Source organism: Pseudomassariella vexata (assembly GCF_002105095.1).
Source record: "Pseudomassariella vexata strain CBS 129021 chromosome Unknown BCR38scaffold_16, whole genome shotgun sequence".
Taxonomy (NCBI): Eukaryota; Fungi; Ascomycota; class Sordariomycetes; order Amphisphaeriales; family Pseudomassariaceae; genus Pseudomassariella; species Pseudomassariella vexata.
In genome coordinates this window covers 790,716-806,958 of record NW_024467971.1, presented here as the reverse complement: position 1 = coordinate 806,958, position 16,243 = coordinate 790,716, and the positions used below count along the sequence as shown (strand labels likewise).

Below are 16,243 nucleotides of genomic sequence, written 5' to 3'. Positions count from 1 at the left end.
TAGTCTATCACTCCTTAAGGATATGACCAAGGTTTCTCCGGCTTCGCATTTCTAAGCCCAGCTGTTCGAATATCGTCACATATTCGAAGAATTATGACTTCCTCCTAAATGGGCATTATGTTCTTGCCGTATATGATTGGACCCTGACGACCTGTTATCCCTGATTCCTGTCTGGTAGGCCCCTGCAGTGGTGAAAGGATACGCGGGACTTCGTATATAACCGCTACAACAGGTTACTGTATATTTGCAACCAGGTTTAGCAGTTGATCCTTATATCCACTAAAAAGGCTCATTGAATAAACGGGATGTACCTATCTCGTAAGTGGGTCTCCATAACTCGAATAAGAGCCAATACTCGTTAATTAATGCGCTGGGACTCTCACTTCGAAATGACTCTATAGTCGTATCTTAAGAGCGTTATAGTAAGATACCGTATTTATGCGCCGATACGGCTTTCAAAAGCAGCTCTAATTCTCTATGAAACAATAATACTTGTCGGGCACACAGAGAGATAGAAGTGTGATGTATTCAGGTAAGCTAGGCTAGTGCTAGTGGGCTGGAACCAAGTAGTAGTGGTGGCTACGCACGAACCACCTCTGACAGTACTTTATAATAGTATTATGAAGGAAAAGGAGTTGAAAGAGAAAAGGGAGCATCACGTGAGGGGGATTGTAGTGTTGCAAGTAGGGGTGCGTTTCAAAGGGCGGTCAATGCGATTAAACTGTTGTGTTGGCCCAGGTACACCACCTGTGTGTAGCGCTTGGGCCCAGCTGCCCTTACATAGTAGATACCCTTCCGTAGTTGCAGATACCTGGGAGTTACCCACCATCATCACCAATACAGCGCTATTGCCCGCATTGCTCACATAAGCCTTGAGATATTACCACTTTCAAGGCAGTCCCAAGTTTCTGGTCATTGGTATATCACCGATATAACTAACCTCAGGCATGACAAACGGCAAAGCTATCAACCTACAATTCTTCCCACAACCCACTGCCCACGGCTTTATATGGCTACACCAAGAACAAAAAGGCGCGTGGAAGAACGGAATGCACGTTTCCAGAGGTTGAGATAGTGAGATGTGCGCAGGGTGAGGGCAATGCTTAGTGCATACTCTAGAATCATCGAATTACTTCAACTAATTAACTCCCGATGGTGCTTTTGACATCCCAAAGACTACTGTCGCAGCTGGGGCTTGCCCATGATACTTGGTCATATATGAATTCGGGCGTATGACCTCGGCCAACCTGACTTGATTGGGTTGGTTATGATGGGAATTACCACCGCAGGTGGCAGCACGGTCAGATGATGCCTGTGATGTTCTCAACCTCGGTGCAACCTGGTGGCTCATTTTTGTCTTTGTTGGGAACCAATTGATGGGATCTGCTCTGAGTAGACATCTATCTGGGGCCCGGTGGAGCCACTCCATTGCGCGGAAGTGGAGTCACTTATACCGAGTAGCCGGGAGCCGGGCTAACAAGTGCGCATGATCATGGTGTCTTGCTTTTGCATTTTCATGGGCGGGTACTCGTAGATGCTCTAGGACTAGCTCATATAAAATCACAGATACCAAATCACAATTTCCACATCTCGGACGTCCTAACTTGTTGCAGGCTGCAGTATATCACAAGGCAATGTGAAAGGCCCCGGAATTCCACCGTCGTCGCCGCCTGCGCCGGTCGGCAGTGGCAGCGACGTTGCATCGCATCCACTTACTTACGTACACATACCTCGCTTAAGCTTAGCCTGGCCAAACCGCCCCATCTCGAATCTCCACGTTCTCTCACTGCAATGTGCTCATTGTCCATGTTGGCATACTTAGTATGCAGCTTTTATTCGGGTAGTCCCTGGATCTTGGCAAATCTCCGATCCAGATCACCTGGCCTGGGAATGCGGGGAGTTCCATCCCGTCAAGCAGTGCCGGAAATCAGTGGTTGCCAGTTGCTCTGGTGCAGGAGAATGTAGGCGCTGCCCTGCCTCAAGATGTCTTTCCAATCGACCTGACACAAGGCAGCCTATTGCGTTAATTCCGGTGTCACCATCATCGACACATTCATAGCAGGGGCTGATGTAAGAGCTGCTGCGGCGGTGAGCCGTCGGCGCCGACCTGCCAAGTTCTCCACCTCCGTGTTGTATCCATCACCATATTCCGGGATAGGCCCTGCTCGGTATTTGATATCTGCAAGATCGAAGCTTGCGGGGCCTCTTGCTGTTGGGCCCTTTTCTTCATTTTCATTTCATTTATGTGGAGAAAACTGTCGGTTGCCAGCTAGCAAGAGCTGTAGCCGCGTTATCCTGGGGAATATGTCGTACTGGCGACGAACGCGTCTTAGCCATGAGACAAGTTCCTGATACCGCTGCAACAATAAGTACCCAGAGGCATCCCGCGGTCTTGTATGGGTGACAACTCGGTTGTTGCATCTTCTGAAGCTTTCTTCCGTAAGTTTTCTTTTGCGAACCCTGGGCCACGATGAGACCCACAGGTCTCGCCGTCTTCGCGGCCTGGACGCCTTTTGCGCTGGCTGGTGTTGTTAGACTTCAGAGCCGAGGTATGTCTGACTGGTTGATATAATGCAGTTTTCTGACTAGTACGATGTAGCTGCAGAAATCACGGAAGCAACACTGAACGACTTTGCCTTTTACGCTCAGTACGCTGGGGCTGCGTATTGCAATGCCGATACCGCGGTGGGAGACGTCGTGACTTGCACCAATGATGTGTGCTCAGACGTAACGGCGGCAAATGCTACCGTGGTAGCTACTTACCAGTAAGAAAAGCCAATTCACACTTAGCCCGTAGTCAACACAAGCTAACACAACTATGTGGATAGAGGGAAGCTCACAGATGTCGAGGTCTACGTGGCTTCTGATCCCACGAACGAGTTGGTGGTAGTGTCGTTCATGGGTACACAATCGATCCGCCAGTGGATTGTCGAGTAAGTTTTCAACCAACCTGGTCTGATAAACCATGTCAAGATGAAAATACTCATACTAACACACCCAGTCTATCCTTTGTCTTCAGCCCCATCTTCGACCTCGTAGCAAGCGGCTATGTGCACACGGGCTTCCACGCACAGTTCACGGAATCTAAGTCGGCCGTCCTGGCTGCCGTGACGGCGGCCATGGCGGTCAACCCGTCCTACAAGATCATCGTGACAGGCCACTCCCTCGGCGCGAGCGTCGGCACCATCATGGCCGCCTACCTGCGTGAACAAGGCTTCCCCTGCGACCTCTGGACCTACGGCTCCCCTCGGGTGGGAGACGACGACTTTGCGGATTTTGTCACCGCGCAAGCCGGCGCTGAATACCGTGCCACTCACACCGACGATCCAGTGCCGAGACTGCCGCCCATCTGGACTGGTTACCGCCATACGAGCCCCGAATACTGGTTCTACACGGGGGATGCGACGACGCTTGACTACACGATCAATGACGTGCAGGTGTGCTCGGGAAATGCAAATGTAGACTGCAATGCTGGACAAAGTGGGTTCGACACCATAGCGCATGACGAGTATTTCGTTGGCATTGCCGATTGTGCGCCGGACGGCTTGACATTCAAGAGAGCAACGAATGTCAATGTGACGGATGAGGAGCTTGAGAGGTTGCTGACTACTTGGGCGGCCATGGACGTGAAGTATGTGCAGTCGGGCAATGCTACGACGCAAGGGGGTAATGTTACGACTACGAGTTAATGTGTATGGGCTCTACGATACCGCATGGACATGAATGAATGAAACATGTAATGGCTGATACTGCGCGTCTCTGCAATCCATCACAACCATACGTAGTGATATATTATTTGCGTAAATGGATTATCAAACAACGAAGCATAGAATTGAAAATGTCTCTGGTCTCCCCAAATCCCCCCAAAAGCGCAGATGGGCCATGAGGGCGTTTCGAGTAGATAAAAACAAGATCCCGGAGTACATAGTGAGTGTATCGGAGCAGATAGTCCGGGCCGGTCGGCTGGGCTATAGGTGTCCGGACGTTCAGGCGCAAATTGGGACAAAGTCAAGAAAATATGGGTTTTCTTAGTTTGGTTAACACCTAGCTAAACCGGCAAGTGCCGGGTTTTGTAGGGCACTTAGTCGTGCCATCCACCTCGCGCTACAGCCAAGAAAACTCTAATATCGTCGTTGGGCACTAGAAGACCCAGAACAGGGCTGGTGCGGTCCAACAGGCATATCGGCTAGATCAAACCTTAAAGGGCAAGATACGCACCAAGACTGTTATGATGTTAGCTAGTGCACAGGTAGGGCGGGCCGATCCCATTTTCTCGGCTCCTCCCGAGGCAGTCCACCCTCGAACAACTAAAAGAATGGGCATAAGTTTAATTCCCTATACATTATAACATCGAGGTTCGCTGTCAATACACACGAAGGCTAGTCCCTTATTTGTATTCTGGGTCGCTCATATGGCGATTCTATACACGCAAATATGGACTATTTGCTGTCGTCGCTGAGCTATTCAAAATTGGCTGACGCACCGACTCCCGTACTGATCTATTTTTTTTCGTTTTTTCTTTTGGTCTTTCTTTTTCCACCGTTGAAGCTCAGTACAGGTTATTGCGCGAACGAAGTTGTCATACCCTCTGCGGCATATTTTCACTACGCTAAACACGGCTCTGATGAACCCGTTGGTAGAAGTGGTGGTCCAATGGCTAGCTCCAACTCTTCGGTCTTACAACTCACACCTAGGGATTCAAGTTCCATCTTTGAGAATTATCGAAATCTCTCAAAACACGTATGAAGCTCGTTCTGTCGTGAACTGAATACCATATGAAAAGGTCCTTGCTATTCAGAAGTGGTGGATCAAGCCAGAGTTACATGTACGAAGGCAAACATTACCAGTCAATAATATTAACTATATAGCTACACATCAGTCTAGTTTCAAATTTGACTACAATACTCTAATATTGCAGGTGATTATAACTGGGAATGTTAATCTAAGCGATATACATGTAGAAATTTAGAATAATTCTATACGCCAAGCTTCACATAACTTCTCTACCATAATTTCAGCCCAGATAACGCAGATGCCCATTAGATAAGTAAGCTTTAAACAAAATCTCTCGAACGGGTGTGGGAGTTTCATCAAACCCGTATCGGCTACGATTCCGGGCGCATCATGACTTTGGATTCACATAGTGAGGAAGAAACCGAGCATTGCAGTACCGTTCTCCTACGCCTCACGAGTTATTTCCCGACTAATCAGATGCGGAGGCTCTTACCGTGTTATACTTTAGATTCAATGATGAGGATGGTGTTCAGATTATTGGACGTATCTAGTGGTAGTCAGCTTCTTTGTAGAAATAATCACGTCACAATTATTAGACTCAATCGCACAAGACTATTGTCTATTTCAGTCGGTGTCTGGGTCTACTCAAATACTTCAGGATGCAGTCAATTCCGACCCCTATTTCCGAGCCTGTGATATACTGACAAGTTGACTCAAAGATCGTATTTCCGCAATATCCTCCTGTGATGTATGCCAAACACGTGCGTGGGCACATGACCCCTGTATCACCCGAAATCACTTACACGCTTGCTTGCTAGATAGACTGACCGCTCCACCCTGCTATTGCCATTTGAATTCCACGAATATGGCGGTCTACGGAATGTCCTACAAGAAACAAAGCAAACTTCTGTTTGCCTGCTCGTGTGGCTGTTGGGTCCATGAGTCAGAATCCGAGGTCAGGCAGTTTGCCTCCTGCCAGTCTACTCTGAGTCAGCATGTCCACCCATAGGAATCCCCAGATGGCTGATAGGTCGGTCCTCTCTAGAAGAAGCAAGCCTCATTCTTGTTTGCGATTCTCTCAATGGCGGTCTATCGTCTATCTGCGCCGACTTGTTTGTGCTCTCTGACCTGTCATCTACTCGTGTTCCTTCGAAAGATTCCAGGCCTGTTGCCGGCCTGTTTCCAGCCTATTTGATGGGGTCTGTAACAAGAATACTGCATAGTGTTACCTATTCGTGCCATATTGCGGCCGGTTGATGATCTCCGCTGTACCGGTGAATTGCAGACCATGGACATCCCGCTTGCGCGAACCCTTGATGACAGGCGTGATCGGCGAGACTCAATTATCACCCTTTCCCATTAATCTTTTGCGGGTGATCCCAATAGGAGATGGTATGATCATGCTTGACGAGGAACGAGTGACAGGCCCCCCTATCCTTCGTGCGACCAAGTTGGTCGATGCCGAATTTGCTAGTCTGCCACACCAGGTAGTGTGTAATGTGCTTGGTCGTTTCTGACCGTAATCTATGCCAATGGCCGTAGACACTCCCTTTGGGAAACTTCGAAGATCCACAGCATCACCAGGAGCCCAGTCGGCCGCATCCGTGGCGGATTTTTGGCTCCTTAGCTGCAGCTGTGACGACTTTCTAGCACAGATTGTGATCAACGCGTAGATTGATTGAGGGCTCCATCGGTTACCCCATATGCAACGTTGTGTTTCTAGCTCTAGATGATTGAAAATGACCAGAGCAAGCGCATTCGTGGCTGTGGAGTTGCTGCAATGCCGCCGTGGATCTGTGACATATGATTCAGATCGAAACCATTAGGTTATAGTAATACACCAGGGGTAAGGCGATTCTGTCAGTGAACCTCGTCACTTGCTCCATAACAGACGAGACGGATCAAGACATGCTCATGTTCCATTATTCATAACGCCCATGCTGTGCCATGCCATAGGTCATACAGTTATTTCACAACTCATCCTTCTGGAAGAATTTCTCTTCACTCCCCTTGTCACTCTCGTCACTCTCGTCACCCCCCTCACCGTTATTCGCATCGGTACCATCGCCTTCACCCTCGTCCTCTTCATCTTCACTTTCCACAATACCCCGAATATCCCTTGTCTCGGGGTTCCCAGCGACTTCCACGACTTCAAGCTTCCAACCCCTGTCACCCGCTAAGTCTTGCATCTGGTCCTTGAGCTGCTCGATCAACTCGGGACTCAAGTCAAGATCTTCGAGTTCCTCGGCACTTAGAACCTTCAGTTTGCTCCCCTCCTCCTTGCTTGTGCCCATGGCCACAATCTCGACAACGGTACCGTCTCCCCCATTGCCAAACCCCCGGGGTGGCTTGAGCTGGGTAGCTTCCTTGCCATCCTCGCCCTTTCCCAGAAGTTGGTGACCGCCTACAACCACGCCGCCAATTGTGACAGGACCTTGAGCCTGCTTCTGCTGCTGTCCCACCATGGAAGCCTGCGCCTCCAGCGACTTCTGCGCGTGCCATGCTGCTTGTTCCGATTCTGGCACGATGGTGCGACAGCTGATGATGTTGGCGGGCTGCTCACGCGGGGGTTGAAAGGCCACGTCCGTGCAGAGGCGCGGCGTGTTAACGAGCATGAGGTAGGCGCACGTGGTGACCTCCTTGATCCAGCCGATGCGATCCTGCGTGCCGCCCGGGCTGCAGTGATACTGGATCTCGATAGTGCGCGGGCGGTTGGTCAAGTCGCATAATGTGCCGTCTTCCAGCCGCTGCACAAGGTACCGTTGATCGCCCTTGACCTGGAGCTCCGGGTTTGCCGGCGCTGGCTTACTCTCTGCCTCTACTGCCGGTGGCACGGCCCTACCACCACGGCCACGTTTCGTATTTGCAGACGCCGCTGCTTGCGAGTCTTGCACCCTCCCCAGTACGTATTCTTGACTATTGGGATCCCTCACGGGCGGTCCCCCCTTGTGGCCTGGCAATGCATGAAATTGCACCACGTCATGGCCGTAGCAGAAGCTATAGCTCCACCATCCTGATACGTAGTATAGACATGTCCCATCCAGCTCATTGACTAGCTCCCAGCCGTGAGTAGTAGCTCGCGCCAGCTCCCGCGCCTCCTCGGCCTTGGCGAGTTCGGTTGCGGTTTTGTTTGGCGCGGGAGGAGCTTCGATGACGGGGATGATGCAGAGATAGCGGTGGGGATGCATCGTCATGATTTCGTACGTCTCGGTGACTGTGTGGTCTCCATCATTGCTGGCTTCGCCACTGGCCGTGGGCTGGACGTGTGATATAATATCATTGTCACCGAACTCGGCTTCGTAGCTCGGGTGCTGCGTCGGTTCGGCGGCGCTTTCGAGCAAGGACTTAGCTTCGGGCTCTGAGATGTATGATTCCGAGAAAACTACTTCGAACTGATTGCACGGCGTGTTAGTGATGGTCATGGGTCTTCTGAGGTAGGTTGGTCAGTTGAGAACAGAAAAGTAGTGAACTAACCTGGGGAAATGCTAGCAGATCGTGATGGATGCTAAAACCGGGCTGGCGAGCTGCGCAGAGCTGGAGCTGGAGCCCAGCCAAGAAAAGAAGTTCACCACGGCGCATCGTGCCGTTGCAAGAATGCGATTTTCACATCAGACTTTTGAATGGTCAATGGCGGCAGAACTCACGAGAGCTGGCATGATGCACCGTAGATGTTTACTTGGCATCTTCCCCCATCACCGGCGTGACGGAACCTTGCATGTGGCCTTATCATGACCCACCGATGTTTTGCCGATGTTCAAATTTTCGAACATGACGAACTGCTATAAGCTGAGTAGCTGCTAATATATTTATTCATCACGGATAACCGGCTAAATGTAATAGTTCTATATTCCACTATAGTAGTAGTAGTAGTAGTAGTAGTAGTAGCATGTCGACTATACAACGTGGTTTATAAGCAAGTCGCGTACCTTTTCCTAATGTAAGGGTCAAGGGTAATGTCGATGCAATTAGCCTAGCCTACTCTACGAGTACTATCCATCTATAAAGAGAAAAACATTAGATACATTCAGTGTGGTGAACCCTTCTCCTGTCGAATATCACGTGTGTCCAATCGGGTAGTCAGCAGTGCGTAAGATTGTATATGAATGAGGTGTATTGTTCTCTGTGTTCTGTTCTCGCGAACTCCCGTTGCTCTGCCTTTTATAGATTCTTTAGAAAATGTCGGAGGTACATTGTTCAGGTGTCTGACCCCTAAGTGGACCGTAACTTTGGAGTTACTTTCGGGAAGAGGGGTTCATTTCGCCGTCTGAACTTTAAGTGACACTAGTCTTCTCTAGTGCCATATTATTTCTGAACCTAGGAACCAGGTGCCCTATCTGACATCTCCCTTTTATCCTTCTGTCCTCCCGTCTCGTCGTTTCAGGAATCTTCGAGAAGTGAAGCTTATTCGGAGATTTCTATGGGTCTTTCTAGCCGAAGGCGTCGCAGAGACCACATACCGGTCATAGACCGTGACAATTATCCCCCTCCTTTTCCAGCATGAGCATCTAGCAGTTGACGTAAGTCGTTGGTTTTCAAGAGGTATTCATCTAGGGCCGTTATCTCGTTGAATTCCTCCAGCGGTTCCCAAGTTAGCTTAGTATACCCTTTCCATTTAACTAACACTATGATCTTCTTCGTCCTACGGTTCTGCTTATGCTTTAAGATGTTTTCGACATAATAGACCTCCTCGTTGTCTTCATGTCGAATAGCCAGGGGCTGCGGTTCCAGGACTTGCTGAGATGGTAAGGGGTCGTTACCAGCTCGTTTAATTTGCATAACATGAAATACGTTATAGATACCCCTGGGAGTGTTAAGTCGGACGGCATACGACCTAGCGAGTTCTATTACCATATATTTAGCGTTCTTCCAGTCCAGTTTCTTCGACGGTCGATCTGTCTTAATGTTCTGAAGATTAAGCTAAACTTTGTCTCCGATCTTATATTGCTCCGAGGTTTGTCGATGATTGTTCGCGTATTCCTCGTACCGATCCTGAGCACTGGCTATCATAGCTTGTGCCATCTCCGAGGCTTCTTGAAGTCTGGCCACAAAAGCTTCTCCCTTGGCGACGGGGGATTGTCCTGTCGTTCGTAGTTTCTCCTTGGTTTCGATGGGGTTGACATGATAGCCGTATGTTGCAAAGAAGGGACTCATTCCGGTTAACCGTGCCGTTCGGTTATTAATAGCTAGTATAGAAATAGCTAGTATTTCCGCCCAGTCGTCTTGGAAATAAGATGTAAAACATCTTAGGTACGCTTCGAGCTCCTGGTTCATCCTCTCAGTAGCACCATCAGTCTCGGGATGATATGCTGTCGACAGCCGCCTTTTGATCTTCATAAGCTTGCAAATACGCCGCCACATGTGGGAGACGAATTGTGACCCTCTATCAGACACAATAGCCTTGGGGAATCCATGATGCCGAATTAAGCAGTCCTTTAAGGTTCGGGCCACTGCTTCTGTTATGATCTCATTCATTGGCTCAAAGATAACACTTTTGAACAGCCTATCTGTGATGACCATCACGAAGGTGTTATTGTCCGAATCCGGTAGGTCTATAATAAAGTCGATAGAAATTTCGCTCTATTGTTGGTCTAGGATTGGTAAAGGTTTGAGAAGCCCTCAACGTTTCTCTCGCCATACTGCTCTTCCCCCACATACATCGTAATTCCGCACGAACTGACGCACGTCGTTCGATAATCCTGGCCAGGTGAACTGTCGACTAATGATTGCTTTGAATAAATCCCGTCCAGGGTGCCCGGTAACTGCTGAATCGTGTGACTGCTGGATAATTCGCGTGCGGAGGGGCTTAAAATAGGGGATCCATATCCTATCCTTCCAGCATAGTCGTCTGCCCTCATCGATAGAGCACTCCGAAATAGAGATAGGGAGCCCCCATTGGATAGGGAACTGTCGATCGCCCCTTATCACTGCACCTCGGATAAGCCAATACCGGTTGTTTCGTTCAAGGCCTTGGTCCCAGAGCCGTCGGATGTAGTCTTCCAGAAATGGGTTCTCAGGGGGGTCCGACTTGTCCGATTCTCGTCGTTTTCTTGGTCTCTTTCACCTCCTAAAACCCACCCGGCTGCAACCCTGACATGGCGGAGTCCAGGTGTTGTAACTAGTGAGGGCACGTAGGCTTTGTTCAGGCGAACAGAGTCCCCCATACTTCCTTGTAGCATTTGCTAATGACGGGCTCGGAGTCTTTCATCGGTAATGTCCTTCGGTAAGTCCTGGTCACGTCGGGAGAGTACGTCAGGGACAACAGCTTCGGCGCCTAGTCGATGAATTATCCGGAAGTTATACTTCGATAGCTCCAGTGCCTATCTCATCTATCGTTCGGACAGTTACTATTTCTTCATGAAAAACTCCAGATTTTTATAGTCTGAGAGGATTTCAAATTCCTTCACACTGCGTAACATGCTTGACCACTCGTCGAGACACTTCACTATCGCTAGAAGCTCCTTGTCATGGATCGGGTAATTGACTTCTGCTGGGGTGCTCTTCCTTGAATAAAAGCAGACAGGGCGCCATTTTTTGTCCTCGCATCGCTGAGAGAGCTCGCCTCCAATAGTATAGCCGGACGAGTCTGGTTGTACGCGGGTTTCCCTTTCGGAGTCGAATTTTGTCAAAACAGGGGCACAAACTAGCAGTTCCTTCAGTGTTTCGAATGCCTGCTGGCACTCGCTCGTCCAATTGAATACCACGTCCTTTTTTGTCAGATGAGTGAGAGGCATAGCAACCGTTAAGAAGTGAGGAATAAAGTCTCTGTAGTAGTTAGCAAACCTAATGAATCCTCGAACTCCTCGAAATATGGTAGGGGGTTCCTATTCTCGAATTACTTTAACTTTATCGGGGTCGACACTAATCCCAGAGTTCATATTAACAATATAACCTAGGTATTTAACTCTTGCCTATTCGAATTCGCATTTGTCGATATCGAGCTGGAGTCCTGCGGCGTGAAGTCTTTTCATAACCTGCATCACCTTATCTCTATAGTCGTCGAGGGTGCCGTCTGTAAAAATCAGGACATCTTCGATGTAGGCAGAGACGAAGTTATCTAACCACTCCCTCAGAATATGGTTGATGTATCGTTAGAATATTACAGGCGCACCGGTGAGGCTAAAAGGAGTGACCAGCCATTCAAACAATCCATATCTTATGCGGAATACTGTCTTCCATTCATCTCCCTCCTTAATCCTGATCTTCCAGAAGGCGGAAGAGACGTCTAGCTTCGTGAACCATCTCGCCTTGGCCAGCTGGCGAAGGGTCTCCGAAATCAGGGGTAATAGGTAGCGGTCTTTTCGTATGATCTCGTTGAGTTTCCGGTAGTCAACGCAGAACCTTAACCCTCCCCCTGGCTTCTTAACAAAAAGCACGGGTGCCGCTGCCGGAGAGTTGCTGACTCGAATAAACCCTTTGTCTAGGAGGTCGGTAAGGGTCTTACGTAGGACCAGTAGCTCCTCTTTTGACCTGCTGTATAAGGGCCCCCATGGAACTTCTTTCTCGCGTCCTTGTTCGTCCTTTTCCAGTTCGATGACATGATCAACTCCTGGTCGGTGTGGTGGTAGTCTATCGCCAACTTCCTTCTTAAAAAGATTAATAATTTAGTAGTAACATTCTAGGAGTTTAGTCGCAGGGTCTTCGGGTTTCTTCTGGAATTTAGCAAGGGCCTTCTTAATGTCCTTTATACTGACGGCGAATATTTATACTGGTTGTTTGTTCCTTTGACTAGTTCGGATGATGGAGGTAAGGGAGTTGGCCGATACTTCCCAGTTGGTAAGGTCAGGGTCCCAGCTTCGTGAATCGCGTATTCGAACACTCGTGCCACTCGTTCCGATGCGAAATTCGTTTCTTGCAGGTCTCAGGATAATATCTTGTGACCTGGCCTATGGCAAGCCGAGGATAACTTCGTCCAGTTGTCTTGGTACCACATACGCAAACACTCGTCGCTGCTTGTGTCCGTCAATGTCGATGTCGAAGTAGGTAGCTTGAGTGATAGCATTTTCCTGCACGTCCGCTACCTGGGCCAGATTTCTGGGCACGATGTCGATGCTTGGGAGTCGTAGCCTTTAAAACAGTTTCTGTGAAATCGTTGCATAGCAGTGACAGCCATCATCGTATAGGGCTCTGGTATAATGTATCCCATTGATTCCTATGTTAACATAGATGCCGTCTTGATCCATTTGTCCCTGCTTTTGAAACTGTCTCCACGCGGCCACGGCTCCCGCGTATCCCTAATCAGAGTCCTCCTCAGTCTGAGTGTCGACTTCTTCAACCACCGCCTCGGTCACTCGGGGTCGTGGCTCGACTCGTGAGACGTTAGTTCGTTTCCGAACTTCGGGGTTTATTGCTGCTGCCAAGGGGCAACGCTCAACGCGGCAGTTGTCTCTCCCACACCGCAAGCATCTTCGTTCATTCCTTCGGGCTCGCATCTCGGAATCGTCGACCCATTTGGCACGTTTGCCGAGTAGGGGTTGGTCTTCCGGCCGTTTTGATGGGAAGCCGTAGATGTTTTTTCTTAGCCGTGTGGAAGCAACCTGGACCTGGTCTGGCGGGGTTGGTTCCCACTCCATCATGTCTTCCCTCCGTGTCTCCTTGCTTTTTGTTGGGTTGCGACGGTCCTGACTTCCATCCTCTGGAGCTTTCTTGTTGTTCTTCCTCTCGAAGAGCTCGCATTGGTTGCGAAAGAGAGATAGCTTTTCAACTCTGCATCGGAACTTCCCACCAGGTTGGACTTCAATTTCGGATTGAGCGCGTTCCAAAGGTACGAAATTTTGGAGTCGTCATTCCAAGACTCCGCTTCTGCGTTTGCGATTTCTTTTTCAAATCGCGGGTAAAATTCCGTAAAGGGCTCGTCGTCTCTTTGTCGGATTGTATGGAGCGACTGAATGGCTTTCGCCTTGCGGTTGCGCTCACCGTACAATATGTCCAGCCGGTCGATTAAGGCCTGGGGGTTCGGTTGATGCTTCTTCAGTTCCAGCTCATGGAAGGTGGTGACGTTCGTCTTCGCCACCCCCCCTAGCCGGGAGTAAATGTACTACAGCACCTACCTAGCGATAATAGGGAGATTGGTGCAGTTTAGGATTACGAGCATCCTAGCCAGTCGACCGTCAAGTACTACGTCGGCGGAATATAACTCGACAGCCGGTCCAGAATTCGAATCGTTAATCCGACCCCGTATCGGACCTCGCCTATCCGATAACGCTCGTCGGCGAACCCGTCCTCTCACGACAGAAGGCGCGCAGTGTGAAGGTCAACCCTCGCAGACTCACTACAACCAGGTGACGTACAGCTGGAACACCTGCCATGGCAGTGTCAGATGGGAAGCCAATCATAACCCTTGTAGGAGCCCCGCCAAGCGTGGATGACTTAGTCGCGCTCCCTCAAACCTAAGTTGTCATCTTCTTTCCTTCGCTCCTTAGAGTAGAATCTTCGTCGATAGCACCTAATCGAGGTCTCTACCAATGCGATGCAACCCAGGTCGTGACACGCAGCACGCCCTCTCGCCGCGATTCTTGCGAGCGTCTAGACCACGTCACGGTCTATCCACTTGAGCGTATGGTTGAGATGTATACGCTCGACGAGAACCCCTATTAGCAGATACTACGACTTGTCGCGACAAAAAATAGTCGAGCATGTTCTGCACATCAGCAGCATCCCACCCCTGAGGACGAATTTAAGTGCCACATTACCACACTTATCGGTAGTTCAGGCAGGGGTTGTAGCACAGACTTAGGGAGGGACAGGAGGTTTAGTAGTCGTTTGGCTACAAGTTTACCTGTATAACCGCCCGACGCGGCTTAAGGGCCCGCTATATCATCTATAGCCCCTTAAGGGAGTACTTGTAGAGGTACCGAGGGTTAACACCTACGGCGTATTTAATATTATTTATATTTAGCTTCTTTTCCGTTATAAACGCTTGTAAACGCTTGTATACTAGCTCGTAATTAGCCTTGCCTTCAATACTGGCAAGTGATTCCAATGTTCATGTTGCGCACCAAGTACCTCACCCGGTCTTCGCGGCAACCGGCTCATCCATTCCCTGATCTTGCAAGTCCCAAGCCGTCCCTGTAGAGCTTGGCTCCAGCGCAACTCGCTTTGTAAATACCGTTTTGTTCATTCGTTGAGCACCACGCAACGTCTTGTTGCTCCAATCAACTATAGCCAAAATTTCTATTTGCGTACTTGACAGTCTGATTCAGCAACGCAATCATTAACGGCAGCGACACCCAACAAGCCTCATGGTAAATGCCGCATAATACAAAAAGTGCTGACTGCCGACTGCCGACACATGGCTATCAATGTCAGACAACACCAAGACCGATGTCCTCCGCCATGTGCTCCACTCCTTACCGAAACGCCTCTGCGCCCAACGACGACGGCCGGCACCGTCGAGACCAGAAGACACGGCATCCATCTCGCTTACCTTATTGTGCCCATCGGCGCTGTGATGCCTGATGGACACACACCGGTTCATCTCTCCAGGGATTCAGTAGGTAGGGGGTGTGAGATTGGGCTCGCACAAGCCCCTAGCGTGGTGTCATAGGTAGCACTGCATATCTCAGATAACCTAAACATCAAGCTCATCGGGAACACCAAAACCGCGCCACGCCATGAACTGGTCATGAGTGTCCAGCATAGAAATCTCGTGTCAGTCTGTGAGACCTGGACGACTAGATTCTCGACGGAACATTACGTCAAGAAGAACTGGCCGGCGTCCACGGCCCTGGTCGATTCTCGCAGCTGCTACGTCGTCCCTGTTGACGATGGCCTCATCCGGCATATTATCCCAGTTCCAGGCCCAGGTACCGCGAAAACCAGCAATGCGGAAAACCGACGAGTGCTCTCGATCGTCAAATATATTGAGAAAACCCCAAGGAATGGAAAACAAATATAATCCGTTCACCTCGTACAGGACCCCGATGACGCGACGGCGTCGTCCGTGCCCTTCAACAATGATTTCACCGAATGGCTGACAGAATTTCCGGGATCTCGGCGACAATTTTTGACATTAGACGTCCGGATCGCCCCCGACTGGATGACCAAGGTCATTGCGAGTAACATATTGGACCAGGGCCTGCTCTGCATTTACAATCGAGGTAGAATGCCATGCTGCAACCCAGACTGTCTAATTACGCTCACTGGGGTTGTTGTTCAACCGTCCTGGCAACCTAGTACGTTCAAACTGGAATTCAAATTGGAAATATAACCCGGACGCTGAAGCTCGTCAACGAACTGTGGAAAGGACAGACTGATGCAAGTCATACTACCCCAGGCAGAAGGGGGTGTAAGCAGTCTCTGTGTAAGCCAGTCGAGATGAACCAGACATGTTGCAGAACCACCGATGCAAATGTTCTCAGCAAGCTCAGAATCGGCATTTTCCAATGTCACCTGCCTGCAAGACTCTGATGAGGCAGTGACATGGGCATTGCTCCGACTTGCATTTTACGGCACGATCATTATCAAGGTGTGCTCAGCTGTGATGTGATTGCTGGCGGCCCACATCGCCCGG

The 16,243-nt window shown here is 49.7% G+C and overlaps 2 protein-coding genes across 2 annotated transcripts; one reads left to right on the top strand and one right to left on the bottom strand.

Moving 5' to 3' along the window:
- The first annotated feature begins 2,212 nt into the window (after positions 1-2,212).
- BCR38DRAFT_74921 (lipase) lies at positions 2,213-3,806 on the top strand. The gene is made up of 4 exons (XM_040865609.1): positions 2,213-2,439; positions 2,606-2,765; positions 2,829-2,933; positions 3,002-3,806. Exons 1-4 carry the CDS (start codon positions 2,397-2,399, stop codon positions 3,687-3,689), a joined length of 996 nt encoding a protein of 331 aa, XP_040711502.1. The 5' UTR covers positions 2,213-2,396; the 3' UTR covers positions 3,690-3,806.
- A 2,898-nt stretch (positions 3,807-6,704) lies between these two features.
- Positions 6,705-8,313, bottom strand: BCR38DRAFT_353172 (glucosidase II beta subunit-like protein-domain-containing protein; the record flags this gene model as incomplete). Its single annotated transcript, XM_040856758.1, has 2 exons — positions 6,705-8,126; positions 8,209-8,313. The coding sequence occupies 2 exons, from the start codon at positions 8,311-8,313 to the stop codon at positions 6,705-6,707; spliced, it is 1,527 nt and encodes a 508-aa protein (XP_040711501.1).
- Between the last annotated feature and the right edge of the window lie 7,930 nt (positions 8,314-16,243).

Bases quoted from the DNA above. Each gene is read 5' to 3' on its own strand.
- BCR38DRAFT_74921 (XM_040865609.1), top strand. From the start codon at position 2,397: ATGGGTGACAACTCGGTTGTTGCATCTTCTGAAGCTTTCTTCC. The intron at 2,766-2,828 runs GTAAGAAAAGCC...CTATGTGGATAG, and splicing joins ACCGTGGTAGCTACTTACCA to AGGGAAGCTCACAGATGTCG. The intron at 2,934-3,001 runs GTAAGTTTTCAA...TAACACACCCAG, and splicing joins ATCCGCCAGTGGATTGTCGA to TCTATCCTTTGTCTTCAGCC.